The 22838-nt window shown below is 40.3% G+C and overlaps 4 protein-coding genes and 1 long non-coding RNA gene across 5 annotated transcripts; 3 read left to right on the forward strand and 2 right to left on the reverse strand.

The window, feature by feature from the left end:
• Positions 1-967: 967 nt before the first annotated feature.
• On the reverse strand, positions 968-1727 carry LOC124344385 (cytochrome c oxidase assembly factor 7 homolog). The gene is made up of 2 exons (XM_046797956.1): positions 1625-1727; positions 968-1557 (listed from the first exon to the last, which is right to left on the reverse strand). Exons 1-2 carry the CDS (start codon positions 1725-1727, stop codon positions 968-970), a joined length of 693 nt encoding a protein of 230 aa, XP_046653912.1.
• A 104-nt stretch (positions 1728-1831) lies between these two features.
• Positions 1832-5285, forward strand: LOC124320700 (pre-mRNA-splicing factor ATP-dependent RNA helicase DHX16-like). The gene is made up of 6 exons (XM_046783565.1): positions 1832-2248; positions 2308-2838; positions 2920-3188; positions 3252-3461; positions 3531-3887; positions 3944-5285. Exons 1-6 carry the CDS (start codon positions 2074-2076, stop codon positions 5114-5116), a joined length of 2715 nt encoding a protein of 904 aa, XP_046639521.1. The 5' UTR covers positions 1832-2073; the 3' UTR covers positions 5117-5285.
• A 686-nt stretch (positions 5286-5971) lies between these two features.
• Positions 5972-6316, forward strand: LOC124320720. Its single transcript, XR_006914025.1, has 3 exons — positions 5972-6004; positions 6077-6183; positions 6259-6316. It is a non-coding gene; the product is annotated as an uncharacterized LOC124320720 (long non-coding RNA).
• A 955-nt stretch (positions 6317-7271) lies between these two features.
• Positions 7272-8658, forward strand: LOC124320710 (GATOR complex protein WDR24-like). The gene is made up of 3 exons (XM_046783581.1): positions 7272-7731; positions 7793-8317; positions 8401-8658. The coding sequence occupies exons 2-3, from the start codon at positions 7796-7798 to the stop codon at positions 8539-8541; spliced, it is 663 nt and encodes a 220-aa protein (XP_046639537.1). The 5' UTR covers positions 7272-7731; positions 7793-7795; the 3' UTR covers positions 8542-8658.
• Positions 8659-16738: 8080 nt separating this feature from the next.
• Positions 16739-20170, reverse strand: LOC124320699 (pre-mRNA-splicing factor ATP-dependent RNA helicase DHX16-like). Its single transcript, XM_046783564.1, has 6 exons — positions 19752-20170; positions 19162-19692; positions 18812-19080; positions 18539-18748; positions 18113-18469; positions 16739-18056 (listed from the first exon to the last, which is right to left on the reverse strand). The coding sequence occupies exons 1-6, from the start codon at positions 19924-19926 to the stop codon at positions 16752-16754; spliced, it is 2847 nt and encodes a 948-aa protein (XP_046639520.1). The 5' UTR covers positions 19927-20170; the 3' UTR covers positions 16739-16751.
• Between the last annotated feature and the right edge of the window lie 2668 nt (positions 20171-22838).

The following is a 22838-nucleotide window of genomic DNA, read 5'->3' on the forward strand; positions in this document are numbered from 1 at the left end:
AAGCTAACAATGAGTTCATAACTATTTACGCGGAGCAGGACAAATCTATCAAGACTAACGTTGAATGCGAAGAAACAAGAAGACATTTGGACATGCTGATTCATGCGGATTGATTCATATCTGTCGAACTTTTCCGCCAGAAGCCACCCATTAGCGTGCTTTAGCGATCGGTGTGTGTTTAGTATCTGTGTGTTCTTACAATTCCCGTTCCTTCTACTATTCTTTCACTTTTTTTGTTAAATTTCACACTTGGACTTGACGGCTCAGTTTTCATGCAATTAGCTTGTGTTATTTAAATTTTAAATGTAATGGCGCCTATCATTGCTGCAGTAACATCACAAATTACGAGTAAACGCGATTAAAGTTTAAATGATTCACGGTATAAGATATATGTAAGACCGCTAAGAATTGAGATTCCTTCCAGCAACTGGTAAAGTATATAGCTAGCTCACTAAGATGCTATCTTTAATAAATCAACTAGTATGGAATAAGTTATTATCGCGTCAGGCAATAGAAATTTGACATTTAATTTCTTGTGCCTGACCTTGGCGATGTGCCACAATACAAACAATACACAACCAACGCAATAAAAAAGGTAGCAGGTAGGCCATACACAGTGTTTGTATTTGTCAACTACTGGTGGTATCGAGAACAGGAGTACTCTGCGGAAGTCTGAACAACAGAGGAGCTTGACATTTCTCGAGACGTATATAAAATGATAATGTGTTTCTGTTTTCGTGTAAACAAGGTATTTGCATAATACCATGGCCATCGCAATCGATCGCAATTTACCAAAAAGATCGGAGACTTCATAAAAAAATTGTTTTATTTCTTTTTTCTACTTACGTTATTGATTATTTCCTAGGGGTTTTAAAAGTAATTTAATAGTAATGTTCAGGACGAGTACGAATACATTTTCGTTAACTATATTATTATTTTTTTTTACAATCAACACAAATTGTACATCTTAGGCTCCTCTTTCCATTTCAATAGGTTTAAACTGACCTCTCAGCTCTTTTTCCATTTCAAAAACCTTTTTCTTAAATTGTAATGCAATTTCGGCATTCGGCTCTACTCCATCACCTTTAGTGTACATTCTGCTAACATTGGCACAAGCATATATATTACCAAGATCACAAGCCTTTATGCTGTAATTGAAGGCAGAGGTCATGTTTTTTTCTAAAACTTCAGGTACACCAGTCAAATACATGCCACTAAGATAGTAGCAGCCATTGTGGTTCCCCTTCTCACACGACTGGTTCAGAAATCCCATTCCTTGTGGGTAATCTAGTTTAACTTTAATTTTTTCATTGTTGGCTGTACACATAAGGCCAGCATACAGACAAGAATCTGCATCTCCAAAATTGCACCCTTTCTTAAAGTAATCAAATGCTTTTGATGGGTCTGCAGGACCACCTTTACCAGTTAAAGCATAAGAAGCAAATTTATGGCAGCTGCGGCTGAATTGGTAGTCATCACATGTAGATCTGTACAATGAAGCTGCTTTGTTGAAATCTTTTTTTATGCTTTTCATGAAATCTCCCAGAAGGTGACATACTGCAACATAGAAATCATTACGTCATTACTTTTAACGTGATTTTGGTCACGAATACCGGCATCTTACCTTCCGGTTTCTTTTCGCTCAAACATCCAAACCTGTACTCAGTTCCTAAATTGTCCAAGTACTGTTTCACCTCTTCATCAGTTTCACCTTTCATCAGAAACATCGCAAAGGAATATCTGGCAATGTTGCTATGCAGACGACTATAGCAGACAAGGGTAGTAAAACAGTGACGCTAGTATTTCGCTGCTATAAACGGCGCACCATAAACCAGTTAAACCACATATCAATCAATCACTCTTGCGTTTGCAAAGCTTCATGTTCAAGTTGTAACGTGTATTTTTTCTTGTCAGTGTTTTCGTGGAGTGAATACAGCAGTTCATTTCACAGGTGGGAATTACACTTGCAGAACAGTAATAGAAGGACCAAAGTTAGCAAAGTGAACACCATGTTAGCAATGATTGAAAAAAAACAAGAAGTATAAGCTGATAGAAGACAGCGACGAAGAAGTAATGGCACCACCAGTAAATAAAAAGATCAAGAAGGAAAAGATGAAGTCTGATTCAAGCAGTGACGATGAAGATGAGAAACAACGGGTCAGGGATTTGAAGGAAAGAGATGAGTTCTCTGAACGTCTTAAACTCAAAGATAAAGATAAACAGAGGAATGTGGTTACTGTGGGAAAAGGTATATTTTCTATTCAATATTTGTAATAACTATTACATTAAAATGTTTAAATTATCTAGGGTTTGCTGAAGCTGCAAAGAGGCTTCAAATGGAGGCTGAAGACAAAGCCAGCGTTATTCCCAAACTCAGAGTGGAATCACGTCGAAAATATTTGGAGAAGCGAAAAAGAGACAAGATTACTGAATTGGAAGCAGATATTTTCGACGATGAGTACTTGTTCGATGAGCAACAACTCACGGAGCGTGAACGAAAGGATCGCGAGTACAAGAAAAAAATTCTTAGTCTTGCGAAAGAACATGACAAAGCACGAGAATTGGAATTGGTTCAACGATACCATATGCCCGATGATAAGCGGGAAAAAGCAATGCCTGATAGGTACGTCGAGATAGATGACCGTGAAAAGCAACCTCATTCCGAACAAAAAGTTTGGGAAGATGCTCGCATGGCCACTGCTCAGTGGAATTTCGGTGCCAGAGATTCAAAACAACGTCTTCAGAAGAGAGGGAAAATTCATGATTATGACCTCTTATTGGATGACACTATTGACTTTATCCAAACAAATCAACTTGCAGGAACCAAGGGTATTGAAGGTAAAGTAACACACCTAAAACTTTCTGAGTAAATGTTTAATAATCTTATCCGTCCACCTTTTTTCGTTTTAACTATATTAGAACAACCTGAGGAAAGCGACATCCAGAAAAAGAAAATGTCTCTTCAGGATACGAGAAAATCGCTTCCAATATTTCCGTTTCGCGAAGACTTACTCCAAGCCGTTGAAGACCATCAGATTCTGATCGTGGAAGGAGAGACTGGATCAGGAAAAACGACACAAATTCCCCAGTATCTGTACGAAGCGGGATACTGTAAAGATGACAAGAAAGTCGGTTGTACACAACCACGTCGAGTTGCAGCCATGAGTGTTGCTGCTCGTGTCGCCCAGGTAGAATTCAATCAAGAATTGTAATCTTGACAAGGATCTTATTTTGTGCGATTCCGTTTACAGGAAATGGGCAAGAAACTTGGTAACGAAGTAGGCTACAGCATTCGATTTGAAGATTGCACGTCAGAGAGGACTGTTATCAAGTACATGACTGACGGTATGTTGCTGCGTGAGTTTCTCTCTGAGCCCGATTTGCAGAGCTATAGTGTCATGATTATTGACGAAGCCCACGAGCGAACACTCCATACCGATATCCTTTTTGGGCTAATCAAGGTGAGCCGTCTTTATACACCAACTCTTGAAAGGTTGAAATGTTGAATTATTTCCTATAAATTCTTTCAGGATATTGCACGGTTTCGACCTGATTTGAAGCTGCTAATTTCCAGTGCTACATTGGACGCTGAAAAGTTTTCCGATTTCTTCGACGAAGCTCCTATATTTAGAATCCCCGGTCGAAGATTCCCAGTCGAAATTTTTTACACCATAGCTCCTGAGGCTGATTATATCGATGCTTGCGTTGTCACTATTCTACAGATTCACGTCACACAAGACTCGGGTGACATTCTTGTCTTTCTTACTGGTCAAGAAGAAATTGAAACGGCACTGGAGAGTCTGACGGAACGTACTCGAAGATTAGGCACCAGGATCAAAGAGTTGCTCATTCTTCCTATCTACGCCAATTTGCCGTCAGATATGCAGGTTCGTTCTTTCTTATTCAAAGTTTATCCTTTTCATATCTTTTCATCTCTTTCCAGGCAAAAATTTTCGAGCCAACGCCTCCCGGAGCGCGGAAATGCATTCTGGCTACGAATATCGCAGAAACGTCTTTGACTATTGACAACATTATCTTCGTCATTGACCCAGGCTTTTGCAAGCAAAATTCCTATAATGCCCGAACTGGCATGGAATCCCTTGTTGTCGTTCCTATTTCGAAAGCGTCGGCGAATCAACGAGCTGGACGTGCTGGACGTGTAGCAGCTGGCAAATGTTTCCGCCTATACACAGCATGGGCCTACAAGCACGAGCTCGAAGAGAACACTGTGCCAGAAATTCAGCGAGTTAATTTAGGCAACGTCGTTCTGCTTCTCAAATCCCTTGGAATCAACGATTTGATTCACTTTGACTTTTTGGATCCGCCTCCGCACGAGACTTTGGCTTTGGCACTGGAACAACTCTACGCTCTAGGAGCCCTGAACCACATGGGCGAATTGACCAAGCTGGGCAGGCGGATGGCTGAATTCCCCGTTGATCCTATGATGGCGAAAATGCTCCTGGCATCCGAAAAATACAAATGTTCGGAAGAAATCGTCACCATTGCAGCCATGCTCTCAGTCAACAGTGCAGTCTTCTATCGACCCAAAGATAAAGCAATCCATGCCGACACGGCTCGAAAGAATTTCTTTTCGCCGGGTGGCGACCATTTTACCTTACTCAACGTTTACAACCAGTGGGTTGACACGGATTTCTCGACGCAATGGTGCTTTGAAAACTTCATCCAGCATCGATCAATGAGACGCGCAAGGGACGTCAGAGAACAGCTTGTCGGCCTTATGGAACGAGTTGAAATTGATATGGTTTCTAATAAAGAAGATTTAGTGGCTATCGGCAAGGCGGTTACGGCTGGATTCTTCTACAACACGTCGCGCCTATCCAAGACGGGCGGATACAAGACAGTCAAACACAATCAAACTGTGCTCATTCACCCAAACAGCTCAATGTTTGAGGAACTTCCTCGTTGGCTCATCTATCACGAACTTGTATTTACTACTAAAGAGTACGTGAGGCAAGTTATTCAGATTGAGAACAGTTGGCTTCTGGAAGTGGCTCCGCACTACTACAAAGCCAAGGACCTGGAAGACACAATTACTCGTAAGATGCCTAAAAATAAGGGCAAATCACGGGCGGAGTTGGGTGACCATCGAAATTGACCACAACCACTGAACTGAATCTTGAAGAAAAAAAATTCCGTGATGCATCATTGTTTAGTGATAACATGCATATTGAAAAGGTGCGTGTCCATCACCTTCAGGTTTTATCAGTGTTATTTGCCATCTTGTGATCGTTTGGGGCCGATCAATATACAGTCTTTTTTTTCTATTTCTTTTCCAAAATGTTTACGGATTGTTTTTTTTCCGCATCCGGTTATGGATAAAATGTTGAAACTGTGTGAATCAGCAGACGACTGTGAAAATATTGTCTTTGTTGATGTTTTAGGTTAATCATTTCCTTTGAATTCTATACCCTTTGTCCTATCGAGTTTTGTCCCCAACTTTATCATATCCTTTAGTTTCAAAATCCGTTGATGCTTATTTAAGCTGCCCACGGAAAACCTAGTGCCGTTGTGATCATTGCGATGCATCACATGACATTGATGCAAGAGGGCCCGATTAATACTCTTGCCCTCAATCGAGACTGCAATAAAGTTGTCGTTACCGGCAGAAATGGTAATGCTAATAATATTTAAAACATCGAAAATTTAGTTCTGCTCACATTTTCATATTTTAAATTTTAGTTTAAGGTTTATGAAATCAAAGACACAGGTTAATTTGTTGAAAAAGAGACAATATCCGAACAGGACAGAATTCCAATCTAAATTTTTCTTGCAATGATGCCTCTTAGAATCCAGTTGATGGTAAACTTCTTCATTGATTTTTAAGTTACATGATTTAATGTGTCCTTTGAACTAAATGTGTGTAGAGCAATGGCTGGCCACTGCTGTCACTAATGAGCTGCATGTTGTCTTATGGAACATTCAGAAATCTATTAAGCTCAAACAGGAAACAGTTTATAATGATCATAAAAGGACAGCTAACAAGGTATTATCTATCATTTTAAATTGCCTAATTTAGTTTGAAAATGCTTTTTTTTGGGGGGGGGGAAGAATGTAGGTGACTTTTCGTGGCTCAGAACAGAACATGTTACTTTCAGGAAGTCAGGATGGGACTATGAAGTATTTTGATATCAGAATGAAAGTTGCAGTCATGACATTCGCCAGGTATAAAACAAACTGAAATGTTATTAAATCTTGGATCTGTTTAACTAACATGGTATGCATTTGTCGAAATTTTAGCAACGCAGAGAGTGTACGAGATGTGCAGTTTAATCCATACCAGTGTTTTAGTTTCGCCGCTGTTTCAGAGAACGGTAGTTACAAGTTAGTTCAGTTCAACGTTTTGAAAAAGAATGTTTAAACCGTTAGTTCAACAGGTACAGTTCAGTTGTGGGATCTCCGGCGTCAAGACCGATCTGAGAAACAGTTTACAGCACACAGTGGACCGGTGGACCCGTTTTTGCTTGCGATTGGCGTCCTGAAAACAAATCATGGCTCGCCACAGCCGGTAGAGACAAAGCCGTCAAGGTCTGTTTTCGGAAAATTTTACGCGTTTATATTTTAATTTTTTTCCTCAAACAGATGACGAATGAAGCATTTATACCATTAATAGGTTTGGGATTTGGGTTACCGACCAGTGTTGGAAACTTGGAATACACACGGTAACAACAATGGCTTCAGTGGGCCGTATTAAATGGAGCCCTCAAAGGATGCATCATATCGCCAGCTGTGCACTTGTTATCGACAGTGTGATCCACGTCTGGGACGTTCGTCGGCCTTATATCCCGCACGCTTCTTTTAACGATCATAAAGACATCACAACTGGTATTGCTTGAAGAGGTTCTCCGGACGTTCTACTTTCAACTAGCAAAGTTTTTTAGATATATATATGAAAATGTTGCATTAATTATTTAAATCTTATCTGATTTGTTTAATCAAAATTTACCTACCGGACTCTTATCTCATCCAACACGTTATCGCTGATGCTGAAAGGCCAATGGAAAAGGTCAATCCCATTTGTGTCACTTATAAAATTCTAAAGGAACTTTGACACTGGCAGCAGCTGATAAGAACTCTAAAAAGAGTAAAATTCTGACACTGTGAGTTTTTTTTTAAATTATATTTTTCATTAAAATAGACTATTTGATTTGTTAAACTGTTTTGTTAGACCCAGAAAATCTAAGTTTGAGTCTGAAGACTATCCGGCCGTCCGGTGTTCTATTTACGTTTTTGAGAACCTGCGCAATTGTTTCGGGATTGCGCACGACATTACTGGCTGCAGACAACGACGGGAAAATCTTTGGGTGAAATTTGTGATCATAATGCAGTCGTGGCATCAAACGCTGGTCGGAATCTAATCGCCACGATATGGCGAGTTGTCAAACTTCTGTTTGGCTTTTCCGGTTTGGAATTGACTTCAACTTCCGCGGTGGGGTCAGTCGGTTCCAATCGACCGACAACCTTCAGCAGAGAAGAATCAGAGACAGGTGATTCCGGTATCAAAGACGCTTCAACTCGACTCAGCACGAGACACCAGTCCGGAAATGTCCATTTCCCAATTAGCAGGCAACACAACAGTCTGAGACTTTGGTAAATTGAAGTGGATCTAAGTAATAGCGCACCAACGTCCAAGATTAACGAACGCGGCGTATCGGACACTTCCGGAGGTGTCAGCGAAGAGGCCGAATCCGAGGTGGAAGACTTGATTCTCAGGTAAAAGGAAATATGGGTGACAGTCGTTGCATTAAAAAAATAAATTCTAACATTTGATTAGGTCATGCTGTCTCATATTGCGAGCGGTTCCCACTTTAACACGAGCGATTTTTTCTTCGAGGATGCCGAAGCCGATGTGTTAAATGACTTTAATGGAACTTCAGACTCTGTGCAAGGCAGGAAAACTAGTGGAGATACTGACCAGCAACAGCAGCAACAACAGCAACAGTCAAATCAGATGGATTGGATTTTACCTAGTGAAGCCTTTCAGCTTCGTCACGAAATCAAAGATCGGTCTCCACCTCCGGAACACTTTCCCAGTCGCTGCTTTGCTGGAACTCGTATTGAAGCTCAGATGGTAGAGGTAGAAGACACGACGTCGGCTCTTTTATGTTTACCGGGATCGTCCAGTAGTCTCGGCACGACCTGCTGGAGTGGCGTCTCTAACGCTGTAGAGATGGTATATCACATGGCCGAAGACGATGATGTCCAAACAGCCGTTTCGCTAATTTTAGTTTTAGGAGATCGGATTCGTCACATGTTAAATGAGTCAGCCGTAGAGCATTGGATTCTCGCTTACATTGACGTAAGCGTATACGAATTAATTATTTTTTTGTTTGTTTACTTCTTTTTAATTCCTGTTACTTATTATTCGTTTATTATTGACAGTCCCTTAGCAGATGTCGTTTATGCAATACTGCGGCCCTGGTAGTCAAATTGTCGCAGTGCGAAAGTGTCCAGTTGAGATTCGACGTATACCCGACCCCGGCCTGTCCCACTGGTTGTGGTTATGTTTTTGAGTTTGACTGAAATTTTTACAACGACCATATTCATACATAACAATATAGCATTTGATAATAATGTCCAGATTCCGGTGTCGGTAAATAAATATATGTACCTTTGTACTGTTGAACCTTACTAATGTCACTCAATCTTTAATTTAAAAGAGTAGGCGAACCAATCGATATTGTTTTTTGTTTTGGTGTAAACAGGCACAGTGAATCTGAGGTAGTACTTCTTATAGGCTAAATTGCCTGGTGCCAAAATGTTTTTCTCATAGTTGGATATTGCGTAGAACATAATCAAGTTTAGTATAATGTGTGTTTAACAGTTTTTATGGCTAGCTAGCTAGTTGTTGTGTTGCGACAACTTTAATAACGGCAGAAACACCAAGATTGAAACAGCGTGCGTAATAACTAGTTCATCCGACACGTGTGCCTGTCGTATGTACACAGTTTGTTTGGTTACACAGAGGAGCAAATGCCATTCTTCTATAATACTTTCTTCTAGCGCACTTGTTTCCTGCCTAATACGTTACCACATTGTAATTCAGGAAAGAATAATTTGTGTTTGTTAGATGACTGAAGACACTGAAGATTAAGAAGATCTTCTGGCAATCTTCATCATAATCATCATTTTTCTGTACTATATATGGATGCAAATAACATAATGAAGAGATAATTTCACATTTAAAGTTGAAGTAATACCTTTGAGATTTCCAAGTTTTGCTTCAATAAAATCTATTGATGTTGAGGTTAGTTTGTTCTCAGTGGTTGTTCCAGAAACAGCATTAGGTTTTTTTTCTTTTATAGTAATTGCAACCAATGCGTGTAAAAGAGGAACATCAGGATTCACATATTCCAATCCTAGCTCTGAGGCCAAATTGGACCAAGACATGTTTTTATGAAACACCTTCACATGTTTCAGGATCAAACACTGCTAGTGTAAACTGCATGTTGAATGATGTTAGTGGAGTCAAGATATGAAAAAGAGGGGGGGGGGGGTTACCGGGAACAAATTGCAACACGAAATTTTTTACATGAGCTTTGTTTTTACTATAATTTTATATTTTTTGTAAAAACCCTTTAATCATTTTTACTGTAAAAAAAAATTTTTTTCCGCTCTGGTTCATAAAAATGCCGCCTCATACAGATGGCGTTTTTACGAAACGTGAAACGAGACGAAACGCCACCTGTATGCGGCGGCTCTTTTATGAACCATAGCGGCAAATAATTTTTTTCTGCGAACTTTCTCATTAAATAACTAAAAAGCTATTAAATATTTTTAAAAACGACTTTTACACTTAGGAAAATTGATATCTTAACTAATTTTGCACAAAAGATCAAAATTTTAGGACCACTACATGAATAGATATAATGAGTTTACGGAGGGACTATCCGCCATAAGGTCCCTTGTAAACACCTTTTTGTGATGTTATAAAATTTGAGGCATAGTCCCTCATAGTATATTTAATTACTAAACAATCGTTAAAGCTAGAACATTCAAAATTTGAACCCTGATCAATAAAAAGACATGGAACATTTATTAGCTGTAAAAAAAAATTTATTTCTATTTCTTATCACAATTATAATACATTTTCAAATTTTTACATTTTGTTTTCTATTTTTTTTACAGTAAAAATAATTATTTCTCAGAAGGGTTTTCACAAAGAATATATTATATAATATAAAATTATAGTAAAAACAAAGCTAATGAAAAAATTTCGTGTTGCAATTTGTTCCCGGTCACGTTTTTCCAAGATGGACCTTGCCTGGTGGATGGAGAGATTGGTCTATGTACCAGGAAGGAACATGTTTGAAACCGATCCAGCCTTAACTATTTGCGCCGATGCATCATTAACGGGTTGGGGCGCAGTTTGCGGCGAGACAAGTACCGGGATGACCTGGACATCCGAGGAGAGTTCCCTCCACATCAACGTACTTGAGCTACAGGCGGCATTCAATGCCCTACAATCGTTTGTAGGTTTCGAAAGTAATTGTACAATCAGGCTGCGTTCGGAAAATTCTACGGCAGTTTCGTATATTAATAGGGGGCACACGGTCCCATGCATTGAACGAACTCGCCATCAAAATAGCTCGTTGGTGCAAGACCAAGAATATTTCGTTGCAGGCAGAACATTTACCGGGAGTATTGAATGTCCTTGCAGACAGGGAATCCCACAGGAGAATCGATTGAAGCGATTGGCGACTGCACCCGGAGGCTTTCAGGAGTCTGATGGAGATATGGCAAATAAGGGTCGACCTATTTTCGAACCCTTGTAACACGCAGCTCGAAACATTTGTCAGCTGAAATGCACAGCCGGGAGCGTGGGCAACGAATGCGTTTTCATTGAACTGGAGATCAATGAAGGGTTACGCTCCCCCCCTTTTCGGTGATTCGGGATTGTTTATCCAAAATCCGGAGAGAGAGAGCGTCAATAGTGGTGGTCACCCAGCTTTGGACGAGCCAGTCATGGTTCATGGTTCCCGTCGCTGCTGGGCGTCTCTTGAGATGTCCCGCGAATTGTCCGCCCGTCCGAGAATCTCCTAGTATCAGCACAGGGAGAGCGGAATCCGTTATGCGAGGTGGCCAGCTTCCGCCTCGTCGCATGGATGTTATCCGGGGAAGATTCGAAGGGGAGGGATTTTCGAGCGAGGTGGTCGACTGATTCATGGCGGCCACACGAGACAACACAAACTCCGCTTACGATTCAGCCTGGCGAATTTGGTCAGATTGGTGTGTGGGAAGGGGTGCCGATCCCCTTTGTAATGAATGATGTAACTGTGATAACATCCTTCCTAGCCGACCAGGCCAAGTCTTAAGCGTATAGCACGATTGGTGCATATCACTCCGCTCTGTCCCAAACGTTACCCCCCCCCCCCCTGAAGGGCTTCCCTATAGGTGAACACCCCATGGTCGTTTTGCTAATGAAAGTTATTCGAAATCAGAATCCCTCTAGACCTAAATATCAGTCTACTTGGGACGTTGATATGGTTCTTAACTATCTCAGAGGACAGGAGAACGCTTCACTTTCGGTGGGAGCGTTGGCCTCAAAACTAGCCACTCTCCTGTCCCTAGCAACTCTCTACAGAGCCAGCCAATTGGCCGGAATTGAAAAAAAAAATCAATCAGCTTCACCGCGGAAGCAGTCTCCTTTTCGCTTTCCAAGTTCAGGAAGGCCCAAAGAGGAGGGGCCTTTCAATCAATTTTCCTTAAAAAACTCGCCGACGAGCAACTTGAACCGGGAAGGTGTCTCAGTCGGTATTGTGAGGTGACGGGGAAATATCGCACCGACAAAAACAGCGAGCGTTTGTTCATCGGTTCAGTCGGCCAGCATCCCCATGTGCAAAGTTCAACGATATCAGCCTGCCCTACTAAGACGCGCCAACCAAGCGATATCCCAGGTATGTACAACGGGATGTTGGCGTCCCTCATCCCATGTGGATGTTCAGGGTACGCTACCAGTATGTACATAAATGGATAAAAAATTAAGAAATTCTTTGATCCCAACAGTATATGAAAAACATATACAATGGACATACCATCAAGTACATTCACTGAATGTACTGGAAGTATGTTTGGTGTACGTACAGTTCTCATCCAAAAAAGATGAAAGCTTGTGTATTAATATCTATCTAATTCTGCGTCTACACTAGCCGTTTTTACAGACAAGTTACGGTCGTAATTCGGTGTCTGTATGTCTGTAAAAACTGCTAGTGTAGACGCACCTTAACGTATCTTCGATTAAATATAAATTTTTTTACTTTTCTTCTTTTACAAGCAGCATTATTTATCCGTTAAGAACTTAACTTTCTAAATAAACATGATAAATGAAAAAATAAACTTATTTTTATTATTATAATTTACTTATTCCTAAGTTTATTTATTAGTAAACACGCTACGGACTTCTGTACGTAAATAAAAAAAAATGTGCTACAACTGTTAATGTGTATGACAGTTATTAGTTTAAATAAATATATATTTTAAAATGGTCCCCTAATATCTTATATAAAAATCCAACTGTAAAGGCGTAAATCACCCCATAAAAGTAGAAGAAGAACTTTTATATGTACGTTAAGATAAAACCTTACTAATGTGTGTTATGCTATGCCCTTTCTAAACAGTCGATTAAGTAACAAACTACGTTAATAAAACTATGCTAGATTTCATATAACTATTGTGGCGTAGCTGTACAGCACAAGCCTTCCACTCCGACGTTCCGGGTTCGATTCCCGAAATAGTCAAAGCTTGTTTCCTAGTAAAATGAATTCAGAATGGTAAATCGGAGAGAAAAGTATGGAAAAAATAACAGCTGGAATAACCCTAATTTATTTATTTCAATTGGAATGAATTGGAATGATCATCCCAACTGCAGACAATTTTGGACGTACTTCGGATATACCCCACAGTACGTCGAGGGGAAGGTAATTAGGATATTCCCCGTACATCCATTGTATGTAAAATGGGATGTACCAGATCCCAAAATTTACATCCCATGGATATACCATGGACGTCCATGTCTTAGTAGGGTGGATTAAGAAGGAACTGAAAGCAGCCGGGGTTGATACTGAACTTTTTTTTTGGCCACTCCACCAGTGGAGCTGCAGCGCTTAAAGCGGCGGCGGCATCGGGAGTGTCAGTAGAATCGATCCTGAGTGCTGGGCATTGGTCAGCAGAATCCACGTTCACTAGATTATACAGGAGAGACGCGCGGCCATTAACCCGAACACATCGGTGGCAGGAGCGGTCCTTTCACTAGGAAATATCGCCTAGTGGGTACGGTTTTACTTTCATTGCTCACTATCAGCTTCAGAGTGCTAATTGATCTTTGGTTGTCTCAGTTTCATAAGTTCTGTTGTGTACGCAGCCCCTCGTTAAATTAATGCCCAAAACCCCCCGCTTTTCCTTTTTGTTTTGTCTAATGTTGTCAGACAGCCAGCAGTGTAAGTTAGAAATGGGGACCTTCGTTTTTTCAAACGTTTATTGTCTCTTTTATACACAGGCTTATAGACGGTCTTTACTAAACCCAGGTCTGGCCGAAGGTTCAGATAGTTTAAGGGCACGTAATGGGTGGAAACTTAAGTGTATGTAGGGGACTTAAGTTAACGGCTTTAAATTCACTAGTTCAAATCGATTTGAACAATCGATACACAATTGGGAATTGTCTCAGGTACTCCGCCAAGACAATTTAGATTGTATAAGATAGAGAGAATCGATTTGAACTGTAATTTCCTCTCGCCCTCCCATTACAGTCAATCGATCCAGTTGGCGTTTATAATTTTTAGTGTTTTTTGCATCCAGTCAAATTCCACCAACGGCTCTTTCCTATGTCAAGTTCTAATGCTATGTCCTTGTTTCAATTTACCCTTTCTGCAGGTACGCTAATGGCTATTCGCGCGGTAGAGGAGGCAGAGGAAGCCATGGTCGTGGAAACTATTGAAGTTGCAAGATAAACCAACCACCCACCCATTGTATTATTTTTTTAAATGGTCTGAAGAGGGGCGTGATGATGTAGTACCGATGGGGAGTTATTTTCTTATCCTACCCCCTATAAAATGCTAGAATAAAATTGGTCAACACTAGTTCAAATGGATTCTCTCTATCTTATACAATCCTAATTGTCTTGGCGGAGTACCTGAGACAATTCCCAATCAACTTGGTTATAACTAAACAACTTCAAGAGTAACTACTCTGGAATACATTAGGATATCTTCTTGTTGATCCAAGGCCAGAAATGTGCTTGCCCGTAACTGAGCCTAAATAAAAAAAGGAAAAATCTATTGCACCGTGGAGTTCACGGCGCTCTACTGTCACTTGGTGCTATTGCACCGTGGATCAACGGCGCTCCGAACCATAACTCTTTTCCCTCCAAATGAAGATTATTTAGGAGAACAAAATTATCTACAAAAAGAAAAAAAATTGCCTCTTTTTCTGGAGTTTCCGCCTTTTTCGCCCGAAATTTATTTCTACGTTGATTCTTTATTGGTTAGGATCGTAAAAACACACCCCAAAAAACAAAACAAAGTTGGGTGCTTTTTTAGCGCAGTCTTGACGTTAAGATCCCTCAATTATGGTGAGATAGCGAGGGGAGCTATATAGCGCAGTATATTTATATATATCGATGCGGGTTATTATTATTTTGTCCTTGCGTCTCTCACCAGTAACATCTCATCCAAATGACGACGAATTTCCTTTTTAATGTGAACTGTGAAGAGATCGAGAAAAAAGAGATAAGAGAACTTAACCTGTATAGACATCGGCTGCAGAACGATTCATCGCCTTATTAGTGCAGGCAAATAATAATCGTCTTATTCAACCATTGATGGGATGTTTTTGGAGCGCATATAATAAATAATGAGATAGTGCATGTAAAGGACGAGTTTTCGATAATGGTAAATTAAATCCTTTTCCTTATATGGACATGTGCGTAACATCCACAGAAAAACTTTAAAATTCACACAAACAGTCGTAATTAAGTTTTTATGAAATACCCTGGCGTAGTTGGAATGTTTCATTTTTTTTCAAGGGCAAAATGTTGATCACGACGCTGTGTTGTATTATTTTTTTTTTTCACGAAAGGAATAAGCCAGGACAGTGGCCTGTTGTATAACACTCGTCATTTATGGTTGTATTCCCGACCATCCACCATCTTTATTCATTCTTTCACAATACCATCAGACTTTTTGGCCTCGTGATAAAAATAATGCAACCAGTCGGAAACATTGCAGCAAAACCCCTACACACACATATTATTCATCTTTATTTCTCGAGGGGGAGCGGAAGGATGCTACGAGGGATTCATTTTCAGACAAATTCGATTTCCTAGTCCAAATCCAACAGACACAATAATCCTAAATATTTATTGGAGCAGTTAAACACTCTTCTGATTCAACCTTGTCATTGACTCGAGAAGCAAAAGACCTTATGTTTAATTCTATGCAAGAAATGTCTTTATATAGTATAATAATTCGCCTCCTGGTAATAACACCTTTGTTTCCAAATATCTTGCCGGGTTGTTCATCAGAATTGGTTGTCGACCGCGACTATTACTCGTGAGAAAAGCCCACCCAAATCTCTGTCCTTTTCCGCTAATCTCATCCTTTTAACGCTAAAATGGGTGCCCTACTTTCCGATTGAAAAAGAAATTTTTTTTTTTATTTTTCGGTCGGCTCCAATAGATTATGCCAAGAATCCAATAAAGACATGGATGAAGGAATTTCCTTTGCTGCTGACCGTCTGTATCTGAAATAGACCATCACCTCATGAGTTGGAAAGCGTGTTCAGTGCTTCACTCAATCACTGCTGAATAATAAGACTCTCGAAAATGGATTCCTATAACCAATCGGCTCGTCAATTGGGAAGCTACGGTACTATAATCTATAGAGTCTGCGACTTGGTGTTGAGACTCGAGCATATGAACGTATAATGTATTCAATCTTGAACGTCCTTCATGGTACTGCCTAAAAATCTTTACCTCATGAATGTGCCCTTGTCACTATAAGTTGTTTGCTCTGCGCGTATCTTGCGCACTTAATATAATACGTCAGTTTTAGGTCAGCTCCCCCCAAAAAAACTTCTAATGTAATTTAAGGGTAGATTTTACAAAAGTAATTACGGTTTCGTCTCGCTCTAAAACACCCGGATCACTCATTTTTAATAATACTACTAACTACACTTAATTTACGCTCAGCTTAGTTGGCTTCGGGTTTTGGGAACTTTTAAAAGTTAATACGTCAGTTTTAGGTCAGCTCCCCCCCAAAAAACTTCTAATGTAATTTAAGGGTAGATTACTTACAAAAGTAATTACGGTTTCGTCTCGCTCTAAAACACCCGGATCACTAATTTTTAATAATACTACTAACTACACTTAATTTACGCTCAGCTTAGTTGGCTTCGGGTTTTGGGAACTTTAAAAAGTTACCCCTAGCTTTGACATGAATTGAGCTGTTGCTTGTTATCTTAATCACTTGTCAGGTCGCTCTACCAAGAAGCTAGATGCGTCAGGAAGGGAAAACTTTAGTAAATTGTGTTTTGTACGTGGGATATTTTACAGGCTTTGCCAAAATTAGTCTTAAAAAATATTGTTCATACTCGTCATGATAGACGAGATGAGATTTCAAAAATCAGGTTTAGCTTAGATCACAAAAATTTAATATTGATTAGAGATGCGGAAAAAATTAATCCGTAAACATTTTGGAAAAGAAATAGAGAAAAAGACTATATTTATCGGCCCCAAACGATCACAAGATGGCAAATAACACTGATAAAACCTGAAGGTGATGGACACGCACCTTTTCAATATGCATGTTATCACTAAACAATGATGCATCACGGAATTTTTTTTCTTCAAGATTCAGTTCAGTGGTGTGGTCAATTTCAATGTCGTCACCCAACTCCGCCCGTGATTTGCCCTTATTTTTAGGCATCTTGCGAGTAGTTGTGTCTTCCAGGTCCTTGTCTTTGTAGTAGTGCGGAGCCACTTCCAGAAGCCAACTGTTCTCAATCTGAATAGCTTGCCTCACGTACTCTTTAGTAGTAAATACAAGTTCGTGATAGATGAGCCAACGAGGAAGTTCCTCAAACATTGAGCTGTTTGGGTGAATGAGCACAGTTTGATTGTGTTTGACTGTCTTGTATCCGCCCGTCTTGGATAGGCGCGACGTGTTGTAGAAGAATCCAGCCGTAACCGCCTTGCCGATAGCCACTAAATCTTCTTTATTAGAAACCATATCAATTTCAACTCGTTCCATAAGGCCGACAAGCTGTTCTCTGACGTCCCTTGCGCGTCTCATTGATCGATGCTGGATGAAGTTTTCAAAGCACCATTGCGTCGAGAAATCCGTGTCAACCCACTGGTTGTAAACGTTGAGTAAGGTAAAATGGTCGCCACCCGGCGAAAAGAAATTCTTTCGAGCCGTGTCGGCATGGATTGCTTTATCTTTGGGTCGATAGAAGACTGCACTGTTGACTGAGAGCATGGCTGCAATGGTGACGATTTCTTCCGAACATTTGTATTTTTCGGATGCCAGGAGCATTTTCGCCATCATAGGATCAACGGGGAATTCAGCCATCCGCCTGCCCAGCTTGGTCAATTCGCCCATGTGGTTCAGGGCTCCTAGAGCGTAGAGTTGTTCCAGTGCCAAAGCCAAAGTCTCGTGCGGAGGCGGATCCAAAAAGTCAAAGTGAATCAAATCGTTGATTCCAAGGGATTTGAGAAGCAGAACGACGTTGCCTAAATTAACTCGCTGAATTTCTGGCACAGTGTTCTCTTCGAGCTCGTGCTTGTAGGCCCATGCTGTGTATAGGCGGAAACATTTGCCAGCTGCTACACGTCCAGCACGTCCAGCTCGTTGATTCGCCGACGCTTTCGAAATAGGAACGACAACAAGGGATTCCATGCCAGTTCGGGCATTATAGGAATTTTGCTTGCAAAAGCCTGGGTCAATGACGAAGATAATGTTGTCAATAGTCAAAGACGTTTCTGCGATATTCGTAGCCAGAATGCATTTCCGCGCTCCGGGAGGCGTTGGCTCGAAAATTTTTGCCTGGAAAGAGATGAAAAGATATGAAAAGGATAAACTTTGAATAAGAAAGAACGAACCTGCATATCTGACGGCAAATTGGCGTAGATAGGAAGAATGAGCAACTCTTTGATCCTGGTGCCTAATCTTCGAGTACGTTCCGTCAGACTCTCCAGTGCCGTTTCAATTTCTTCTTGACCAGTAAGAAAGACAAGAATGTCACCCGAGTCTTGTGTGACGTGAATCTGTAGAATAGTGACAACGCAAGCATCGATATAATCAGCCTCAGGAGCTATGGTGTAAAAAATTTCGACTGGGAATCTTCGACCGGGGATTCTAAATATAGGAGCTTCGTCGAAGAAATCGGAAAACTTTTCAGCGTCCAATGTAGCACTGGAAATTAGCAGCTTCAAATCAGGTCGAAACCGTGCAATATCCTGAAAGAATTTATAGGAAATAATTCAACATTTCAACCTTTCAAGAGTTGGTGTATAAAGACGGCTCACCTTGATTAGCCCAAAAAGGATATCGGTATGGAGTGTTCGCTCGTGGGCTTCGTCAATAATCATGACACTATAGCTCTGCAAATCGGGCTCAGAGAGAAACTCACGCAGCAACATACCGTCAGTCATGTACTTGATAACAGTCCTCTCTGACGTGCAATCTTCAAATCGAATGCTGTAGCCTACTTCGTTACCAAGTTTCTTGCCCATTTCCTGTAAACGGAATCGCACAAAATAAGATCCTTGTCAAGATTACAATTCTTGATTGAATTCTACCTGGGCGACACGAGCAGCAACACTCATGGCTGCAACTCGACGTGGTTGTGTACAACCGACTTTCTTGTCATCTTTACAGTATCCCGCTTCGTACAGATACTGGGGAATTTGTGTCGTTTTTCCTGATCCAGTCTCTCCTTCCACGATCAGAATCTGATGGTCTTCAACGGCTTGGAGTAAGTCTTCGCGAAACGGAAATATTGGAAGCGATTTTCTCGTATCCTGAAGAGACATTTTCTTTTTCTGGATGTCGCTTTCCTCAGGTTGTTCTAATATAGTTAAAACGAAAAAAGGTGGACGGATAAGATTATTAAACATTTACTCAGAAAGTTTTAGGTGTGTTACTTTACCTTCAATACCCTTGGTTCCTGCAAGTTGATTTGTTTGGATAAAGTCAATAGTGTCATCCAATAAGAGGTCATAATCATGAATTTTCCCTCTCTTCTGAAGACGTTGTTTTGAATCTCTGGCACCGAAATTCCACTGAGCAGTGGCCATGCGAGCATCTTCCCAAACTTTTTGTTCGGAATGAGGTTGCTTTTCACGGTCATCTATCTCGACGTACCTATCAGGCATTGCTTTTTCCCGCTTATCATCGGGCATATGGTATCGTTGAACCAATTCCAATTCTCGTGCTTTGTCATGTTCTTTCGCAAGACTAAGAATTTTTTTCTTGTACTCGCGATCCTTTCGTTCACGCTCCGTGAGTTGTTGCTCATCGAACAAGTACTCATCGTCGAAAATATCTGCTTCCAATTCAGTAATCTTGTCTCTTTTTCGCTTCTCCAAATATTTTCGACGTGATTCCACTCTGAGTTTGGGAATAACGCTGGCTTTGTCTTCAGCCTCCATTTGAAGCCTCTTTGCAGCTTCAGCAAACCCTAGATAATTTAAACATTTTAATGTAATAGTTATTACAAATATTGAATAGAAAATATACCTTTTCCCACAGTAACCACATTCCTCTGTTTATCTTTATCTTTGAGTTTAAGACGTTCAGAGAACTCATCTCTTTCCTTCAAATCCCTGACCCGTTGTTTTTCATCTTCATCGTCACTGCTTGAATCAGACTTCATCTTTTCCTTCTTGATCTTTTTATTTACTGGTGGTGCCATTACTTCTTCGTCGCTGTCTTCTATCAGCTTATACTTCTTGTTTTTTTTTCAATCATTGCTAACATGGTGTTCACTTTGCTAACTTTGGTCCTTCTATTACTGTTCTGCAAGTGTAATTCCCACCTGTGAAATGAACTGCTGTATTCACTCCACGAAAACACTGACAAGAAAAAATACACGTTACAACTTGAACATGAAGCTTTGCAAACGCAAGAGTGATTGATTGATATGTGGTTTAACTGGTTTATGGTGCGCCGTTTATAGCAGCGAAATACTAGCGTCACTGTTTTACTATCCCTTGTCTGCTATAGTCGTCTGCATAGCAACATTGCCAGATATTCCTTTGCGATGTTTCTGATGAAAGGTGAAACTGATGAAGAGGTGAAACAGTACTTGGACAATTTAGGAACTGAGTACAGGTTTGGATGTTTGAGCGAAAAGAAACCGGAAGGTAAGATGCCGGTATTCGTGACCAAAATCACGTTTAAAGTAATGACGTAATGATTTCTATGTTGCAGTATGTCACCTTCTGGGAGATTTCATGGAAAGCATAAAAAAAGATTTCAACAAAGCAGCTTCATTGTACAGATCATACTATATGTATGTATATGCGTAGAGCTCAAAGTTTTAAAATCAGTAATGAGCACTGAACAGCAATTTTGGTGAGTTCATTCCCTTAATTGTTTGTTTGTTTGTTTCAGTAAGTATATTTTTTAAGTTGTTTTTTTTTTTTGTTATCGAGTAAAGAAAATTCATAGTTAAAAAATTTTACATCAGAAAAAACTGGTTGCGTTGAGCGGGCAAAACCCGTTTATTTAGAAATATCACATAATAAAGAAAAACAATTTTCAATCAATATTCTTCCAGGGTAGAACCTCGAGCTCCCTGGCACCTACAGCTGCAAGTAATAAATTGGTTTAGCGTCTGAGGCTAGATCGCTTGGTAAAACAATGTCCCCTGGATGCAGCTGCAATCCATTGGAAAACAGCTTCATTCTTATTCTTCGTCCTTGAATTGATATACCGTAACGGCAAAAGATCTTTTGCCGGCATCGATGCCTTACCCGTGTAGAGACCGTTTTCATCCAAAAACATGCTCAAGGAATATACAGGCCCAACTAGATTTTCGAAGAATGAAACGATTTGTTCGCCTGTCGCTAAGTAAGGCAAATTAGACAGATGAATGTACTCGAAGTTGTGCTCGTACATTTGGCGGGAGTGTGACGAGCTTTCTTGTGCAATTTCAGGTGGTGAGCTGTCGTGTCGTGAATAAACCTCTGTTGATTCAGAAGCTGCTGCATTACTCGACGTTACTTTTCCATAGACGTCCATATCAGCAGGCTCGATGGATGATGGAAGTGCTGCTGGAGTTAATACACTATAATCATCAGGTATACTGCTAACCATGTCCGAGTCTGCAACAATCTCCGGCAATGCGGGAACAGACGACGGAACAGAAGGATACTCCTCAATCGTCAAAATGACATCGATCTCGCCCGGGTTGGCGGTTGGCAATTCGGACAGTAAAGACTTTTTTAGTTTCTCTAGTCGCCTCTTTTCCCGTCTCCTGGCAGCCAAATCGAAGTTCTTTTTGGCCTTTTTGGCCTTTTTCTTTGCTGCCCTGATTTCATCTTCTGTTGGTGATGCTACAGTATTTTCGATACCGCTAGATAAAACCGGGAGAACGGATTCCATGTGCTCAAATCCATCCGGAATAGAAGGAAGAGTCTTCCCTTCACAATAGATGTTCTCAAATCTATCCGGAAGAATCTTCTCTTCACGTTCCATGTGTTCAAATCCATCCGTAAGGGAAGGAAATGTCTTCTCTTCAAGTTCCAGGTGCTCAAATCCATCCGGAAGAGAAGGAAGAGTTTTGTCTTCACGTCCCTGCTGCACAAATCCATCCGGAGGGGAAGGAAGAGTCTTCTCTTCAAGTTCCAGTTGTTCAAATCCATCCGTGAGTGATGTAAGAATGATCTCTTCACATTCAGCTGCTCAAATCCATCCGGAAGAGTGTTCTCTTCACGTTCCAACTGCTCAAATCCATCCGGAAGAATCTTCTTACCTTCTAGGTGCTCAAATCCATCCGTGAGCGATGTAAGAGTGATCTCTTCACGTTCAAGCTGCTCAAATCCATCCGGAAGAGAAGGAAGAGTCTTCTCTTCAAGTTCCAGTTGTTCAAATCCATCCGTGAGTGATGTAAGAGTGATATCTTCACATTCAGCTGCTCAAATCCATTCGGAAGAGTGTTCTCTTCACGTTCCAACTGCTCAAATCCATCCAGAGAACAATCTTTTGTATTTACAAAAGATAGTAAAACGCATGTTGATGTCATTTTTTTCTTCTTGAGGAAATCATACCGACTCCCAAGACGCAAAAGACTCTTAATAGACGAGAGAAAACCCATCTCGACGCCGAAAGTTGCCAATTAGCACAGAATTCGTCAATAATATGCGATTATCAGAAAACTTTGAAGCTTACCATCAAACACTATGACTATCACATTATCCGTACTGCTACAGATGTGTTGTACTTATGACCTTGCAATGAACCCTTTTGTTCTACAGTCGCCCGTGCTCACAGTTTTTTTTCAAATTCGTACTTATCTTTTATCGCGCAATGCTGATTAGTTCAGAAATTATTAATCTAGTGGTTTTTATCAACATTGTTCAATAATTTCTCAGCAATTACTACTTGAGAACATAATTAGAAAAAGAAAAATTTAAAATTGGATAATAGTCCCGTATGTAGGATGAGTAGTCATAACGGTAAGATAGGATTAACATGTATAATCAAGCAACTTGGCAACTGAACGTCTTGACCTTACATATTTTGTAAGTTTTATTGTGAATTTATCTATGCAATTATTCTGTTTGAATTAGCCAAACTTCCCCGAGTTCTTTAATTAAAAAA

The sequence above is a fragment of the Daphnia pulicaria genome, chromosome 1 (assembly GCF_021234035.1).
Source record: "Daphnia pulicaria isolate SC F1-1A chromosome 1, SC_F0-13Bv2, whole genome shotgun sequence".
Classification (NCBI taxonomy): domain Eukaryota; kingdom Metazoa; phylum Arthropoda; class Branchiopoda; order Diplostraca; family Daphniidae; genus Daphnia; species Daphnia pulicaria.

Excerpts from the sequence above, each read along its gene's own strand:
- LOC124320710 (XM_046783581.1), top strand. The coding sequence starts at position 7,796 with ATGCTGTCTCATATTGCGAGCGGTTCCCACTTTAACACGAGCGATTTT. Across the intron at positions 8,318-8,400 it reads GGATTCTCGCTTACATTGAC|TCCCTTAGCAGATGTCGTTT; the intron begins GTAAGCGTATAC and ends TATTATTGACAG.
- LOC124320699 (XM_046783564.1), bottom strand. The coding sequence starts at position 19,926 with ATGGCACCACCAGTAAATAAAAAGATCAAGAAGGAAAAGATGAAGTCT. Across the intron at positions 19,081-19,161 it reads AGGAACCAAGGGTATTGAAG|AACAACCTGAGGAAAGCGAC; the intron begins GTAAAGTAACAC and ends TAACTATATTAG. Across the intron at positions 18,057-18,112 it reads ATTTGCCGTCAGATATGCAG|GCAAAAATTTTCGAGCCAAC; the intron begins GTTCGTTCTTTC and ends ATCTCTTTCCAG.
- LOC124320700 (XM_046783565.1), top strand. The coding sequence starts at position 2,074 with ATGGCACCACCAGTAAATAAAAAGATCAAGAAGGAAAAGATGAAGTCT. Across the intron at positions 2,249-2,307 it reads TGTGGTTACTGTGGGAAAAG|GGTTTGCTGAAGCTGCAAAG; the intron begins GTATATTTTCTA and ends TAAATTATCTAG. Across the intron at positions 2,839-2,919 it reads AGGAACCAAGGGTATTGAAG|AACAACCTGAGGAAAGCGAC; the intron begins GTAAAGTAACAC and ends TAACTATATTAG.
- LOC124344385 (XM_046797956.1), bottom strand. The coding sequence starts at position 1,727 with ATGTTTCTGATGAAAGGTGAAACTGATGAAGAGGTGAAACAGTACTTG. Across the intron at positions 1,558-1,624 it reads GAGCGAAAAGAAACCGGAAG|TATGTCACCTTCTGGGAGAT; the intron begins GTAAGATGCCGG and ends TCTATGTTGCAG.